This window comes from Euphorbia lathyris, chromosome 5 (assembly GCF_963576675.1).
Source record: "Euphorbia lathyris chromosome 5, ddEupLath1.1, whole genome shotgun sequence".
Classification (NCBI taxonomy): domain Eukaryota; kingdom Viridiplantae; phylum Streptophyta; class Magnoliopsida; order Malpighiales; family Euphorbiaceae; genus Euphorbia; species Euphorbia lathyris.
This window is the reverse complement of record NC_088914.1, coordinates 51,634,086-51,652,543: the sequence shown is the minus strand read 5'-3', so window position 1 is coordinate 51,652,543 and position 18,458 is coordinate 51,634,086. Positions and strand designations below refer to the sequence as shown.

At 33.0% G+C, this 18,458-nt stretch overlaps 1 protein-coding gene across 12 annotated transcripts; it reads right to left on the bottom strand.

Annotated features, from left to right (window-relative positions):
• Nucleotides 1-242: 242 nt before the first annotated feature.
• LOC136230842 (uncharacterized) lies at nucleotides 243-3,544 on the bottom strand. 12 transcript variants are annotated; one of them, XR_010689553.1, is made up of 10 exons: nucleotides 3,327-3,520; nucleotides 3,111-3,212; nucleotides 2,364-2,519; nucleotides 2,159-2,238; nucleotides 1,783-1,850; nucleotides 1,617-1,686; nucleotides 1,429-1,536; nucleotides 887-1,016; nucleotides 555-800; nucleotides 243-447 (listed from the first exon to the last, which is right to left on the bottom strand). XR_010689553.1 is itself a non-coding variant. In XM_066020028.1 (10 exons), exons 1-7 carry the CDS (start codon nucleotides 3,341-3,343, stop codon nucleotides 1,474-1,476), a joined length of 534 nt encoding a protein of 177 aa, XP_065876100.1. In that variant the 5' UTR covers nucleotides 3,344-3,544; the 3' UTR covers nucleotides 243-447; nucleotides 555-800; nucleotides 887-1,016; nucleotides 1,173-1,473. The 12 variants fall into 12 exon arrangements, 3 of the variants coding, with proteins under 3 accessions (XP_065876100.1, XP_065876099.1, XP_065876101.1); XM_066020028.1 differs by having other exon boundaries at nucleotides 1,173-1,536; nucleotides 3,133-3,212; nucleotides 3,327-3,544; XM_066020027.1 differs by having other exon boundaries at nucleotides 3,133-3,212; nucleotides 3,327-3,539.
• Nucleotides 3,545-18,458: the final 14,914 nt, after the last annotated feature.

The window sequence follows — 18,458 nt, the reverse complement described above, 5'->3', positions numbered from 1 at the left end:
TATAATCCAAAACTTCTTTTCATCAAATCATTGATTCACGAATCCTAACCCATATTAACAAATAAATCCAAGCTAAGTAGTCAGCTTTATTAATCATAACAATTAGTGTAAAATAGTAAATCCTGTAAATTTAAACAAATTTATAGCATCAGTTAAGAGTTCAATACCCATCGGAGAGATTTATCTTCACTTCAAAAGCAACACCATAATATGCACATTAAAAAAAAAAAGAGGACAGACCCTTCAAAAATCCAAAATCAAAAACTGAGAGTTGGTAATATTATAATAAGTGCTGCAATGAACCTCTCTTCAACCATTGTAGGAAATATAACCTCTCTTCTAAAACATATATAGATCAACAACAACAATTTTTCACAATCGAAAATCCCATCAACTGCTCTATCAGACTTTGTCAAGTCTCAAGTCTGCGATATGCTACACCTACACCTGCATCAATGCGCACCATCTAAATTCACAAAATCCAACTTCTAAAAGTTGGAGATGATAAAAAATGCTATCTATAATTTTCAGATCCTAGACAATCGACAGCTTACCTAACAACATGCTGAATAATTGCTAGTCACATATCCATCCGAAACTGTATCCGGATGCAGCAAATCTCCTACATAATATCTTGATGTACCACTGCCATCCCCATATCGGAATGTGTAACCACATCGATTGGTATGTGAAGCAAAGAGAGTGTCTGATGACTCAAGTCCTGCACTACATCTTTGGTCTGAATAGGAGATCAATTTAGCTGTTACCGAGCTACCCGGATCAAAGAAAGAGAGAGGAATCTACAAATAGAACCAGTGAGCCAAGATATATTACAAATTTGATAATCAAAGAGGATAAAAACACAGATAAGTTATGGTTAACTTACTTGGCGTTAACATGTAACAGGACAGCCATTGCAGGAGCTGCAACCAACCCAAAGAACATCACTTCGAGTATCTATTTGTACATAAAAGTCTTTTGGAGGAGAACCCAATTGTACTTTTGTATAATAAAGCCTACACAGGATAAATAAAAAGAAAGTATATTGAATTAATTAGACATAAATTTTTTTACAGTATATTAAAAAGGATATTTAGAAACAAAGAGTAGCTGTAAAGCAAAATGACATTTAAATTTCAAGACCAAAAAATCTGAGATCCCAAAATACTTACCAAAAATACCAAATCTATTAGAGGAATTGCTCATAAGAGAACCCAACAGAGATCGAGGCATTTGAATTCATGTGCATTGATTAAGCACCCCAAACAAAGAACCTTTTTTAAAACTTTAGTAGCTCCCTTCTATAGAAAATATAATTGATATACATGCATTCAAATTAAACCTTTTCTGGCTTAAATTAAATGGACTTAGGTAAGTTTATTTTCTTGTACTCTATTCTCTAACTTATTTTGGTTATCAATTTGTTACCTTTCATTCTCTTCTTCCTAGAATTTTGCTTCTACAGTTTATATATCAGCATATCGATAAAGATCGTCTAGAGCCTAAGGAATGAATCCAGGCAGGCCATCCTGCACACTGTAGAACGATTTCAAATTTAAATGAATCAAAAACATCAACAACATAAAGGCAACAACATGTTTGAATCAGTGACTAACCATTGTGAAAGTCTTGCGAGTCCGGTTTGTCCATAAGCCAATATACACACCGGCAATGTAAGCATAATCTCTTTCAAAGACAATCAAATACAGATCAACATAATCCTTCTAGTATTTAAGGAAACAGAATTCTAGTAATAAAAAATAATTCATAACCATAACTTACAATAAAAATATAGGTCTTTCCATGCTAGAATATACATCCTCATGATTTAGTGCTACCAATGAACAACTCTGTTATGGAAAAAAAAGGTTAGGTGATTCAATTTCTGAATAATACTTTCAAAAAACAAATATAACAACAACTATGCCTTAAATTTATCCTAACTCATTGAAGTCAGCTAGATGAATTATTCTTGTAAAATTAATGTGTGCCATCCTGCACAGTGCAGATTGATTTCAAGTTTAAATGAATCAAGGTCATTTTTTAATAACCTTCATCCAAGTTTACAATGGGAAAAATGGTAACCAAACAATGAGAACTATTCTAGGGCCTTCTAACTGTATCTTTAATTCTTTCACACACAAAATGTCATATCTACCGGGTTTGCAATATGAGTATAGTGGACAAATTCTTCATCAGGGTCTATCCTTAGTTGAGTATGAAGTGAAGAGTCATTATCTGCGAAAGAAGAAATGGGGCATAAATATGGGGTCCAAATAACTTCTAATGAAGAGCTATAAGATTTTGAAGAGAAAAAGCAAGGTACTAATATAGTGAACTGTAATGGAAATGTGAAACCTAACTAAAGAGCAAAATTGTCTCCAATGATGGTGAAATACAAATAGGGGCAAACTTTTTTTTTTCCAAACCGCTGCCTCTCCGGATCAAATGATGGAAATAAATAAAGTTCGTATAGACTTCACTAAATTTGTACCTCCAATTGTCTAAATTGTCCAAATCTGCACAATTATGACAAACAAATTAATTTTTAAAAAAATCAGATGCCAATAAAATTGATGGACTCTAACTCCGAGTTAACTGACAATCAAGGACTTACAAATTAAATAATTACATCAGGTTCTGCCATAACTACAATGCAGAATCGAAGAAACTAACACACACATAAACCTATTTCAATTAACTAACAGAAGAAACCCAGAATTACATTGTTGGCATATCTGTGTAACATAGAAAAATTAAATAAGACAAAAGTGAAATATCAGTTAATGAAAATGCAACCAGTCAAAGAAGAAAGAAGCTAAAAATTAATGAATTGATAGTTAGAAGATAGCAAAAGGAAACAAAAGTAGCGAGAAAATACCAATTAATGAAGCAATAGAGATTGAACAAAGAAAGAGGAAAATTTGCAGATGGCTCTGTAATTGTCAATCATTTTCAGAGAAACAAAAGAGAGAATCGGAATAATAATAAAAACTAAAAAATAAATTGAAGAACAGATGAAGACAACTATATACTTCAATTATACTTTCTCGCTTATCCCAGCAATTCAGATTCTAAAACATGCAATTGAGGTATCGCCTCCAATCTACCTTTTTAAAATCCACAACTAACCATTGTTTAGGCCTAATTTTGAGGTATAGAAGGTATACTCATCACCACAAACGGCAAAAGTGAGAAAGAAGCAAGTAAACCTGTTGAAAATCCAACAATATAGAGACACCTATAGTTCAAATATGTTAAAGAAACTGTAATCCCTAAAAGGGTCGGTATTCCTTTGATGCATGAAATGTCGAAAGAATCTGAACCTGTTGGACAATAACATGGAAATCGTGAGAAGAACTCTACGGGAAGAAAAAGAGAAGAGCAGAGAACATAGGAAGATGAAGCGATGGCAGTTCAAAAAGGAGGGATAGATTGAGAACGTGGGTTTTTGGAACCGTTTATGAGCATCAGTATGCAAAGCGAACCAAAAAACTGCAAAGAATAGTTAAAATATTGAGAAATTGACATGTCAGCGATTGACCATTTTAAGAGATGGCAGCTAAGCATTATTGACTTCAGATTTAGTATATTGTATAGATTTTGTCAATAATATATGTACAAGTAACTACAGCTGTTCAGAAAAAGTTTTAAAAATAAATTTTTCATAAAAAACTCTAAAACACTGTAATTTTCAGAAAAAATATTAATCGCTTCAGTTATATAAACCCAATCAAATGCTATATTTTCTACGATTTGAAGTCAAACGTTAAAAACTCATCAGAAAAACTGAAACAAACACCCCTAAATTATTTTAAAAATCATTCCCAGATTCGATTGAAAAAGGAAGAGATAAAAAGTTATTTTTTTTAAGGAGATAAGAAGAATCACTTTTTATTTAAAGCATTTTAGTGGAGATATGTAATAACTTAGTATACAACTTTTTTAAGTTTTTTTTTTTTTTTTTGAAAGACAACTTTTTTAAGTTGTTGCTTTAAATTTTGTTAGCAAAAGACCGTGATAATGTGGACCACTGATTTCAACTAGTATCAAATTTTGTGGGTTATTTTTAATTTTTTTTACTAAATACTAATACATTAGCTTGAAATGTAAACGGTAACTTTTATACAATATATTAAATTTTTTCCCTAATATTAACCCATGTATATATTTGGATGAACTTACTTTGTTAAAGTCAACCATCATCCAATGGTAAAAAAACAAAAAACAAAGTAAGTTTACTTTTTTTTTTTAAAAAATTTGCACACAATGCGATTACATTAAAAAAGAAAGAAAAATCACACCAGACCCGGATGTGATTCGAACCCATGACCTCCCAAGGCATAGGTAAACTCTCAACAAAGTAAGTTTACTTTGTCAGAAACAAAATAATCATAAAAGGTACCTAGTTATTATATATATAAGGGTTAATATTGGGAAAAAAATTTAACCAACGGTAAATTTTTATTTTCAATTATAAATTCAAAGCACATTCAAACAATTTTCATTATACAAACCTTTATTTTAGCTCTAATTTTATTATATACTTTGCTTCCAATGAAAAATAATAAAAATAGATTTACCCAATATTACTTTCAAGTTCCAATTTTCTAAACATTGAAACGCCAAATCTCAAAATCCAAACCAATCTTTGTTCAATTCGTGATATCCGAACCAAAATTCGCCAAAGTTATAAAGATTTCCAACTAGGCTCCCTCCATGACCTTTTCAATATGATCCAAATATATCGTATATCCTGAACCCTATATAACTTCTTCAATCTCGAACATCCTTATCTGTATATGAATATGTCCGACAATCATCAAATGATATCGAACTACTATCCTCATGGCTTGTATACTCATGATTCGTGTATGGATCAAGATCACACTAGAATGGATCAATTGGGATCCGGTCCGATTTGTGTACATTCTCCAAATACCAGATCAGTTGATGAGCCAGTGGAAGTTTCAGCATTTCCATCACAAACTGTGGACGGGTCAATAAGGAGGTTCCAGTGGAATAAAATACTTCCAAAATGGATGAAACAAAAGTGTTACCACACGAAAGAATGTGCGAAGATATTAAATATCCTTTTCTTTTAGTGAATTACTATATCTAGCCATTGATTCCTACACATAGCCTCGGGAATAGACCGAAATACCCTTTGCCTAAATTTGAAAAATCTCAAAACCTCTCAAACACACTAAACTCTCTTCGATCAAATCCGGACTAATTTCTCAACGAAAACATGGATCGTGGGAGGGGCGGAAGAGGCAAAGCACTAATGGTACGAAATTCGGACTTATTTTGTCGATTTTTGGTTGATTTTTGAATCTGTTCGAGACTGGGGGAAAAACGGAATCGGGGGGTGGGGTGTGAGGCTATCACGCCCGCACCTATAGTGCGGCGTATGAATATCACTTACAGGTTTAATCTCTTCTAGAGATGGCTGAAGAAATCCACAAGTCATTTAATAAAAGTTAAACATTACAAAGAGAAAAGGATATTTGATTTGATAAAAGTTAAACATTACAGAGAGAAAGAGATGAATTTATATCAACTCAAAACCTAGGTGGCAAATTACAATAAAAGGTAAATTACATAATTAATTAAAAGGGTAGATTAGAGTAATAGTAAAGGGGTGATATGGGTGTAAATATAGAGTGACATGAGTTGTAATTAGAGAGTGACAGAGTTGTAAATAGGAGAAACCTGGAGTAAGAAGCAAGGCTGATCCACAAGGCTTTTCAAATGATCACAAGCGGAGCGTGGGAAAAGCCAACCGAAGCGTGGGATTTCCAAGTGGAGCGTGGATTGGTTGCTGATCCAATAAGTGTCACTTTCTCCAGATCACTCATAATCCACGCGGATAGGGATGACAACGGGTACTCTACCCACGGGTACCCGACACTAATAGGACTACCCGTACCCTGTATAAAAGGGTATGAAACGGGTATGAGATCAAAACCATTACCCGTTAGGGTAATGGGACGGGTATGGGAAGACCCCTAGGGTACCCGGTACCCGCCATAACTTTTTTATATATTAAAAAATATTATTATGTTTTAGATGTAAGATGTGAGATTTGAACATCAATCTTTTGTTTTTCGACTATTAAGTAATACAACTAAACTACTTTATTTTTATTGATTAAGGTTCAATTTGTTCAATTTTTAGATGGATGATTTATTAAATTTATACTTTGTTAAATTTGTAATAGTTTTTTGTTTTATTTATTGATTCTTAACGGGTAAAGGTACCCGCGGGTACCCGTGAATTAAATGGGACGGGTATGAGATGCAAAACATATACCCGTTAGGTTAATGGGAAGGGTACGGGTAATTAAAAAATAAACGGATAAGGGTTTGAGATTGACACTACCCGCGGATACCCTATCCGTTGCCATCTCTACACGCGGAGCGTGGGATTAAGTCAAGCGGAGCGTGTGACTGTTTTTTGCCCCTTTACTCACTTGATTGTCTATGCTTGATTCCTCCTCTGACTTCCCTCATCCGGACTCGATCCTCAAAGAAAATACTCTGCATCAAAATTGCTTGTGCATATTGAATGAAATTAATTTGTTAGTTTATATGATAATATTTCTTTGGAAAAAGTTTATATCATATAATTTCAAAATTATATAATTTTGAAATTATATGATATAAACTTTTTACAGAGAAATATATGGTGAATGATGTTTTGTCTATAGTGAGGTATATCCATCAAAATTAAAATTCCCTCAATAATTAGAATAGATTTATTTGCCTTGTGATTCTAAATGATTAAATCATTTATCCATACCTCGTAGCGTAACACTAAATTATTAGATCATTCATCTCTACCAAAGTACCCAACATATACAAAGCTACAAACAGTATAAATTTTTTTTTTATTTTGTCTTGGAGATATAAATATATGTATATCCAATCATTTACACCAAATCTTAATCCATTATGCGTATCCAAAATGTCAATTTACCCACTAAATTTTAAAAATGTTTTATTGACTTTTTTTTTTATACTTGTTTAAATGTAATCAATTGGTTTTCTTAAATGTATCTATTAATTGGCTATTAATTGGCTTTTTTAAATGTATCTATGAAAGATTAACGGTTCATTTTAAATAAATATAGAATCACTTTAAATAAATATAATTGTTTAAAGTGTATATATTTTAACTTTTTCAAAAATCTATTCATGTTTCTGTGAATTTTAAAAGGTTAACGGTTCACTTTAAATAGAATGTCAATAGAATTTTATGGATCAATTAGCATAGTAAGAGAACAACGGGGTTGTGGTAGAGTGGTAAAGGCTCCTCCTCTCTTAACTAAAGGTTCACGGTTCGATCCTCGCTTTTGGGAATGGTAAGAATTTCCGTGGCCAGCAGTCTCACCCATAGAGGTGCAAACCATCTGCGAAAGTGAATATCCACAGCTGTCGCCTAAATTTGATTCCTTTTGCTATAACAAATAAAATTCTTTAGGATGTTGAAAGTGGGTCTACTCTGGCCTAAATTTTTATCAACCAAAAGAAATAAGTCATTGGTAGACTATATAAACCAAATTATTAATCATCATGACCATCATATGTATGCACGTATTATATATTCAAAAAAATTGTATTCTTTATTTGAAGTTTAAAATACAAAAAGAAACATACTCCTTAACCTAGTTAGCTTACATAATAAAATAATGTCAATGTTATATACTCAAATTAGTATATATTTGCTATAAACTCAATTGTTATATTTGATAATAAATAATATATTATTTCTTGTGTTTTTACATATGTTCTGTTTGGTTCACCTGTTACCTAATAACTGTTGCGGTTAATGTTAACTGTTTGTAGTTGCAGTAAGCTATTAACTGTTTTTTTTTTGAAACAATTTGTTATTAGCTGTTTAATTACTAGTGTTTGGTAAAATTATATTGAACTGTTGTTGTTCGGATTTAAAATGTCTAATGTGGACATGTTTTAAATTAATCAACGAATAAATTATAAAAGGGAAAATGTGAAAAAATGCCCATAACGTTTACAACTAGAAATAATTTTACTTTTAACGTTTAAAATAGTGCAATTTTATTCATAACGCCGGCAGCTAAAAGTAATTTTGCCCCTAACATTGGCAAGTTGGCTCAATTTCAGATATTATTAAAAAATATAGATATTTTTATTTCTTATTCTGTACCAATTGTACATATCAGTTGTTTTGAAAAAGAGATTTCATATTTTTTTATGATTTAATAATAAAATTGTAAATTAATATTTATAAATTCGAAGAAATATAAAAAAGAAAAAATAAAGAAATAAATTCGGCGAAATATTTAATTTTTTTTTGTCCAACTTGTTCAAAAGTCAATATTTTTTTTATTTTCTTAAAAAAAATTCATGTCTAATCATATGTTTGTGATCTGTTACTAACAATGATAAAATGATGCATATGTGAAATGTAGATGATAATATTCATGACCAAGAATACAGTTTGATAAATTATTTCTCAAATTGACTCAACTTGTCAATATTAGAGGTAAAATTGCTCTTAACTGCCAACGTAAAGAGTATAATTGTACCATTTTAGACGTTAAGGGTAAAATTGCTCTAAGCTATGAATGTTAGGGGTATTTTTGCATCTTATTCTATTATAAAATAAAAAATGTGTTACACAAATTAATAAAAATAATCTATATAAAAAATAAAAAATAAAAATTGAACGTAACAAAACCTTGTTCTTCCGGTAAATATGTTGTAGAAATATAATAATAAAGGATAAACATATTTTGTGGAAATAAAAAGGATAATTTTGTCGATAACAACTAACTACAAACAACTATTTATGAAAAGCTCCAAATAGGAGTTTTTCGTGAAAAGCTCCAAAGCGTTGCAATTTCCAGAGAAAATGTTAAACACTGTAGTTATATAAATCTAACTAGACGCTATATTTCCTGCGGTTTGAAGTGAAATGCTAAACGCTCTTCCAAAAAGTCAAAACAAACACCCTCTTAATACCTGTTTGGTTCAGCTGTTAGCTGTTTTCAGCTGCAGTAAACTGTTAGTTGTTTGTTATTAGCTGGTTAATTACTAGTGTTTGGTAAAATTATATTGAATTGTTGCTATTCGGATTTAAAATGTCTAAAATGGACATGTTTTAAAATGTGAAAAAATGTCCATAACGTTTACAACTAAGAATAATTTTTACTCTTAACGTCTAAAATGGTGCAATTTTGCCCATAACTCTGGCAATTAAAAGTAATTTTACACCTAACATTGACAAGTTTGGTCGATTTCAGATATTATTAGAAAACATAGATATTTTATTTCTTATTCTACACCAATTGCACATATCAGTAGTTCTAAAAAAAAGAGATTTTACAATTTTTTTTTGTGATTTAACAATAAAATTGAAAATTAATATTTATAAATTCGGTGAAATATTTGAATTTTTTTTATCTAACTCGTATAAAAGATAATATATTTTTTTATTTTCTTAAAAAAATTCACGTATAATCATATGTTTGTGATCTGGTACTAACGATGATAAAATGGTGCACATGTGAAGTGTGGATAACAATATTCATGACAAAAAAGACAATTTGATAAATTATTTCTCAAATTGTCCAACTTGTCAATGTTAGGGATAAAATTTCTTTTGGCTGCCCATATTAGAGGTATAAGTGCACCTTACCCTATTATAAAATAAAAAAAATGTGATACACAAATTGATAAAAATAATCTATATAAAAAATAAAAAATTTATTGAACGCAACAAAACATTGTTCTTCCGGTAATTATGTTGTAGAAATATAAATAATGTTAAAGAATAAACATATTTTATGGAAATAAAAAAGATAATTTTATCAATAACATATAACTACAAACATCTGTTAATAAAAAGCTTCAAATAGAAGCTTTTCGTGAAACACTCCAGAACGCTGCAGTTTCCAGAGAAAATGCTAAACGTCGCGGTTATATAAACCTAACCAAACACTATATTTCATGCAGTTTGGAGTGAAACGCTAAACGCTCATCCGAAAAGCTGAAACAAACACCCTCTTAGTCAATTTTCCTCTTTTTAAAAATAAACTACCGAGTATTTTAATATTGGCAAAACTAACTACTTAATCCCTATATTTATAAAATTTATATGAATGATAAATTTATCCTTTATCACAATCATAGATGTTTTTTAACTAAGTTTTACATAATTTTTTTAGGCTTAATACCTCCGCAACTTTTGAACTTGTCCAATTTTATCACTCAGTCCCCTCTACTTAGTGGCCAACTTACCAGCCACCTCGACTAAAAAAATATCATACATTTGACATCTTTTGTGCCTACATGACATTTAGTACAACTCCAAAGATACCATCTGCATCCATTCTAATACATTTTCTGTATCCTGGTGTAAACCATTCTTTCATTATTTGAAATAGAGATAAAAACCTAAGGGGACACGAAGTGTTACATTTGATGAGTTGAGGAATAAGATGCACAAAATGAGTTGAAGGAACTAACCAATGCCATGCAGATACATAAAGAGGCACAAAGTGTTACATTTGTTTAGTTGAGAGAGCTGATAAGTTGGCCACTAAATAGATACGGTTAAGTGACAAAATAAGACAAATTCATATGTCTTTTTTTTAATTATATTAATGAAAGTATGCAAAGTAATAAGTAATAATATTATATTATTATTATTTAATGCATTTTCAATTTTCAATTAAAAATAGGTAATTAAATGTATAATAATATCATATTTTAATTTGAATAATAATAGATTTAGGATTAAGGTGTAAAAATATCCCTAACGTTTTGGGTCAGGAACAATTTTACCCATAACTTCTAAAATAGTACAATTTTACTCCTAACGTTGGAAACCAAGAGCAATTTTACCTCTAACGTGGATAAATTGGGTCAATTTCAGACACTATTATGAAATACAGATATTTTTATTCCTTATTCTGCACCAATTGTATAACAATCCGTTCTAAATATTTTTTTTATAATTTAATAATAGAATTGGAGATTAATATAAATTATGTGAATTTTTAAATTTTTGTCTAATTCATACAAAAAGACAGTATCTTTTTCACATCCCAATATATGTTTATGATTTGTTACTGATAAAATGACGCACGTGTGAAGTGTAGATGACAAGATTCATGACCGAGAAGACAGTTTGATGAATTATTTCTCAAATTGACCCAATTTATCAACGTTAGGGATAAAATTGCTCTTGGCTTCCAACGTTAGGGGTAAAATTGCATCATTTTAGACATTAGGGGTAAAATTGCTCATGGTCCAAAACGTTAGGAGTATTTTTGCATCTTAACCCATAAATTTATCTTTCACGTAATATTTATTTTATACGGTGTTTGTAATATATTTACGATTAAATTTATAGATAGGAACAATAAGATTAACCTAAATATGAACGTCATCCTTCCTCATACATGTGGACCAATGGAAAAAAAATTCTAAATCGGACTCAGACTGTGTCCCGCCTTATCCGTATGGAATCAAGAAAATCCAAATAAGATATAACATAATTTACTTAAACTACGTTCAAGATGTTTTTCGAGGAATCTAAGGATACCAATATCCTATAAATACACCTTAAATCCCGTACTCAAGACACATACACACATTCTTACTAATTACTCTCGATGTGTCCAATACTTTACTAAGTTAGGCATTAAAGTGAAAGTCCATGTCAACAACCTTGCACTGTTCATCTTTCTATCTTATCTCATGCACCGAAAGATCTTTTCAGCCATTAAAGTACTGCCTCACATAATCTTTCGTATTAAATTGGTGTAGTGAGCATGGATCGAACTAAATGACCATGGCTCAACTAGAAAAAATTATAATCCTGCATCCTCATAAAAAAAAATTGACACCTTTCGCGACGCTTGCAAGAATCCCTTAACTTTCCTTCAGATCACGTTGGAGATCGGTCGGTGCATAAGAAAAGCCTTACGTTCCCTAGAACCTTCACATAGGAATTATGGACCATATTACCAAACAAATCCTTTATGCCATGAGCATCGTCCAGCAAGTCACAATAAACAAGCGACCATGGTGGCCGAACTGCTGGATAAACTAGGTACGACTAAAGTGGTTATTAGATCGGAAAAAGACAAGGGTTCCACCGCCTGCTCCATCAAGCAAAACACTAAGCGCAACCATATGATAAGGAATAACATATCTCAAAAGTATTTCAGAAAGGGTGCAAGGAAGAACTCCCAACAAACATCGTGTTGGTCCCTAATAAGGTAGATATAGTTTTAAAGGAGGGGTAAATATAACTATTGGGTAATTTAAATCGTTAGAAAATTTTCCTTGGTTAAGTCAATTTAGCACAGAGTCAAATCTTTAAAAAATATATATATTGTGACAGAAAAAATCCTAAAAATATATATAACTTTAAATCGTTAGAAACTTTTCCTTGGTTAAGTCAATTTCAATCTCTTTTTAGGTTTTTTTTTTCTGAACATCATCAAGGTGGGGAGATCGATCCTCAGATGGCATGTAGCTGGAGTTGGCGAATCTCTCGATGTAGTACTTTCCCCCAGGATAGACACACCTCCGATCATGGAGGCAACCATAGTATCAGCCTCCCTATCCCTCATCGTTAATATATGAGCAAGAATATCCAGGTTAGACATGATAAAGACCTGCAATTCAAAATAGAAGAATCAAAATAAAGCATAAAAATTCACCTTAGAGAAGCTCAACATACTCAATCATGCTAGTGGAATAAAATAACCCATTTGGGGTCCTCAGACCACACAACATATCGGCCTCCATCATCTAGATCATGTCCGTATAATCCTAAGTCATATCAAACTCTATGAGCCGATATGTGGCCTCATTCTCAACTTTAGTTAGTGCCCTCTCCTCCCTCCACCAGTTGCTTTCTCCAGGAAAAGGATTCCAATCCACGTAGGAGGGAAAGCCACCAGAATAAGGGATATTCGGATCATCATTATCGGGGCTAACTAGAAACCACTTCATCTTGAACCCCTTAAAACTATCCTTTTCTTAGTAAGGAAAGTGGTCCATTTCATATTCATATCCCAGACCGTGAGGTCATACATAGCCATCAACTTGGGCCTCCAGAGGTGACAAAATATGACCCCATTCAACTCAATACCGAAGTAATCTAAAACCTTGGAAAAAAGAAGCTGCTCCATCTAGGAGTTTGGGAAAATCTAGGAAGGACAAACCGTGAATTCCATAAAATCTCCTCCATACTACTAATAAGGGGAAACCATAACCCCATCTCCACATGTTACCCTAAATAACCTCGGAGGACGGACCCTTCTCGGCAGGTTGGAGTAGGGCAATCAACGTACATCCTTTGAAGTTCAAGATAACCCTCAATTAATGACTTTATCTTCACCGCGTTAGGTGTAAATGGATGCTCTTCAATGCATATAACCTTCTTCCCCTTTTTCTTCCCGGTGGACTTATCGAATTCGGAGTTTCTCTTAGGATTTTGTTTTTTGGGAACCATAGCCAGAAAAGGAAAAAAGACAAAGAAGAAGATTACAGAAGAAGCACTTACACTTAAAATAGAGAATCACCAGTGAAAATTCAATAAGAAGGTGAGGCAAGAAAGAGAGCAATGAGTAAAAAGAAACCCTCAACAAAACTCTACCCTTTTGTACTATTGGGAAGACAACCGAAACGACGAGTGTTATGATTACTTATTAGTAATGATTAAAGAAACTTTAAATCCCCCTCCATTAACTTATCAGGAAACGACAAGTACAACGCTTCCCGAAGCTAATGCTTTCTCATCCTAAAAAAAGATAAATTAAATCCGGGGGCATCTTATATCAGGAAAATTTAACTTTGTCATGTGACAATGCAGAAGCCCAAACCTACTCTAAAAAACAAATAATACGTAGCGTCTCCTCAACTAAATACATCAGAATGACTGCATATTAGAAGTTTGACTCGGAAAGTCTCGCTAGATCTAGTCAAGGGTCCAGTCATTGCTATAATCACGCCTGATCCCCAAGAATCACAGGCCAAGTGGCTTTGACAGGATATGTGGCTCTGCTATTTAGGGACACATTCTTCTATTAACACGAGACACATGATCCATCCCGCTCCACAATCTATAATCATTTTTACAGCTCTACATCAGTATAAATAGAATAAGCTCGGTTAAAGTAAACATGTTAATTCCATTCTATTAAGCTCGGCTCCATAATCTATGATAGGATATTTAATTTTCAAACAAATTTGCATTTTTTTTGAAATTGTTAACATTAAACGAAATAAATAATGAAAACATAAAGTGATTGATGTAATGAAGTAGAGAAATTTGAGAATTGAAAAAGTTGTTAAAAGAAAAGAAAGTGAAAATGAAATGTTAATGATCTGTGAGATGTGATCTTTAAGAGACAAAACGTGGTAAAAGTGAAGGTTTTAGGTTTTGGGAACTAATGATTAGCATCATTTCTAATACTTTTAATCCATATCCATGGCCCATAATATCATTATTTACCCCATGAAACAGGGAAATTTTTGAATATATTATATTCCTGTGATAGTCAGTCAATGTATACTGATTCTTCTCTTAAACATTGGAAACTATAGGGTCCCTCCCTCCTAACTTTTAATAGGATGCTAATTTACCCAATACAATAATCAAAATGCTTCTCAATTCAAGAGGATATGTTTGCAATAAAAAAGAATTTATTAAATGTATGTTGTAATTGCGGATTTCGGTCGGACAAAAAATACCTTGCAATGAAGGTTTAAGATGAAAATTTATATTTGCCATCCAGCAGCATCTCTATTACCTTCAGGGTAAGAATGCAAAAACTTATGGTTCCAATCTTGATCACGAAGCTGCGAGCAACCTTAAGCTATAAATTTATATTTGCCATCCAGCAGCATCTCTATTACCTTCAGGGTAAGAATGCAAAAACTTATGGTTCCAATCTTGATCACGAAGCTGCGAGCAACCTTAAGCTAAAATGACTTCCACAACAAATCCATCTCCATAAAATCTTGTCTAAACCCTCTGTTCTAGGCAAAGCCAAGACCAAAAAATAGACCATAGAACTCAGCTAAGATGGCTTTACATATACTAATGTTGATATAAAAACCACCACGCCAAATTCCATTTGAGGTTCTAAGAATACCTCCAGCCATTGCTAAACCCAGAATCGCACCATCTGTATTTAACTTCACCCAATCTTCTTCAAGGGGCTCCAGTTCACCCAAACTGTAGTGAGGGGACTAATTGCGATAAAAGGATTGCTAAAGGCTCAGACACAATCTTTCACTTGAGTATGGATAAAATATAACATGTCAGTCTGAGTGACATCCCATTGAAAACCTTGTGTTCACCATTTCCATAACCACCATAGACAGACAGAGAAAAGCATAGACCAATCAGTAGAATCCGACAGAGGCGTGAATATTAGAAAAATCTAGTCCCTGAGCGTTAAACCATAGAAGGAAAGATAATGAGAAGTTGGAAAAATAAATTCCCAACGATCCTTGGTAGGGGCCAATCACGAAGGACATGGATGATAGTCTCTTCATTGTGGAAAATATCACAGTTACGTTAGCCTGAATAATCTAATATTGGTGTTTAATTTGAGCGTTTAAACTCTCAAAATGTGATTGAATTTGTGAAAAACTTATATTTTCTTTCGTTTTCACTCACTTTCACTTGTTTTCACTAAAAAAACTCTCTTTTCTTTCTTAAACTTTTTTTTTTCTTCTAAAAAATGAATGTTCTCCTCGTTTTTTGCAATTTTCTGCCAATAAATATGGTTTTAGACAGAAAACTGCCACAATTTGAATTAAAAACTGCTTGAAAACCATCTAAGGTCGCTGATCGGACACGATGGTCTCCCATGTACCTAATCGGGTATTGACGTGGCAGGAACGGGGTTTTTTTATTCTAAAATAACACAAACTTGACAGTTTTGATAAAAAAAAGAGCTTAAAACAAGAAGACGCGGGTTCCAGGTCCTAGCTCGTATTCCCGTACAATGTGACATCAAGCCCACCTACACAAATCCGTAAGCACATAAAATAGAATCACCATTAAGATCGGAAGAAGTCCGTGCTCACACACATATTCAGGTGTGCCTCAAGGGTTACCTCACTTTTGTGAAAGGGTGAGGACATACATGATGCTCATTCTATTTTTTATTTAATTAATTAAATTTTAGGAATTATTTTATTTATTTAATTAAATTTTGAAATTTTTTTATTTATGGAAAAATTACAAAACTAGGTCAAATGGGAGGCTCATTTACATATTTAACCTATTTACTCAACCTACTACATATCTAGACTGATTTTGTGTGACTTTCCCATAATACTCCTAACCTTCCCACTTCCCACAACGCGAGCGGTCGCCCCCCCTCATCTCCTTGGTTACGCAAAAAGTTGGCTCCTCCATTAATGATTTCAAGACTTTTGATCTTTCTATCTTCCTTTAAATTGCACGAAATCTGCACCATTTCGCCAAATCACAATGAATTTCTCTTTTTCCTCTTTTCATCTCTTGATTCTGCAACTTCCTAATCCTAGGAAACGAAGCCATGGTTCTTCATCTTCCTGTTCTTGCTCGCTACTTGGTTTCTTTCTTCTTGTTACCATCAAAGAAATGGTTATTCTACGTTATTTCCTTCGTTTTTTCCAGTTTATCATATTGTTATTGTCGTTTTTTTAAGGGTGAAAGGCGCAAAAAAACGTAAGTATCTATTGTTTTTTCTGCGTTTTTTCATGAATACACTTCGCGTAGTCGATGATTTCGCGAAGATTTGCATCGTGAATCGATGATTTCGCGAAGATCTGCGAAGAGAAAGAGCCTGAAACGTGTGGATCTACTTTGCGAATCGATTAGTTCGCGAAGTTTGTGAGTAGAAAAGTTCATGATTTGACTCGCAGACTTTGCGAAAGCATCGATATGCGACGTAGATCATCACGTTTCAGACCTCGCATACCTCGCGAAAACATCGATTAGCAAAGTAAAATCATCTCTTTCCCTACATATTTACATTCGCATGCTTCGTTAATCCTCATTTCGTGAAGCCAAAATCGTCTTTTTCCCTGCCTAACATGATTAATTTTTTCTGAAGGTGGTTAATTACATAACATCCATTTCTAGAAGGCGGCGTCCTCGGATGTAGTGGAGATAACTTTCCTTCCTGTACAGGGAGAAATTTCCCTCAAGATTGGCACATTCACTCCTAAAATGGTTGGTTATGAGAGATTGTGCCAATAATCCGGTACCAATTTTGAAGCGGATGAGTAATCTTGGTGTGCACCATGGGACACATCCATCCCAAAAGGTCTGGACTTCTCTACAGGAAGTCCAGACCTTTTGGGATGAGAAATGGAAATCTAGACCTTTTGGGATGGATGTGTCTCATGGTGCACACCAAGATTACTCATCCGCTTCAAAATTGGTACCGGATTATTGGCACAATCTCTCCTAACCAACCATTTTAGGAGTGAATGTGCTTTATTAGGAGTTTATTGTGGCAATCTTGTTGTAAATTTTGATGTTGTTGTGATTTTAATGTTGTTATTGTGGCAATCTTGTTGTAAATTTTGATAATGTTATGATTTTAATGTTAGAATATGTTGTTGTTTGCCCTTTTTTGTTATATACCACTTCGTGAATTGGCTTCAAAACACGTCCAGACTTCGCATATGCGAATTAAATTCATCAAGACTTTACCTTCGCAGGCTTCGCATATGCTAATGAAATTCATCAAGTAAACCAAACATTAGCTTCGCAGGCTTCGCATATGCTAATTAAATTCATCAAGTAAACCCAAACATTAGCTTCGCAGGCTTCGCATAATATGGAATCTGTGAAGTCAGACGGGGGGGAGGGGCAAGACGCGCGTAAATATTGAGGGTATTATGGGAAAGTCACATAAAATCAGTCTAGATATGTAGTAGGTTGAATAAATGGATTAAACATGTAAATGAACCTCCCATTTGATCCATTTTTGTAATTAACCTTTTATTTATTTAATTAAATTTTGGATTTCTTAATTAAAATATTTTTAATCTTCCTCAACAACTATTTTTTATTTGGTCCCCCTGAAAGTCTTTCAGGTTCCCCACTTCCTTGTTTTTTCTCTCGCTGTTTGCTCCACTAGACCAATAAACACAACTCTTTTTTTTTCTATATATAGCGGTGTGATTTTCATTTTCTATATACTGAAAATACTTTCTGCTTCTACAAATTGAAATTGAAACTGAGCAATTATTTGAAATATTCTAACCGAGCTTGTACTGTGCAATATTAACTCGTAATTCTCATTGAGTGAGTTGTTTTATCCTGAATGTGACCAGATTATACAATGCTTGAACTTTTTGAAGGCAGTTTCTTCTTAAAGAGAGCGACCTCGTCCTGCGACTCATCTCATTCTTGTGTTCGGTAAAATTGTGTTTTTCATA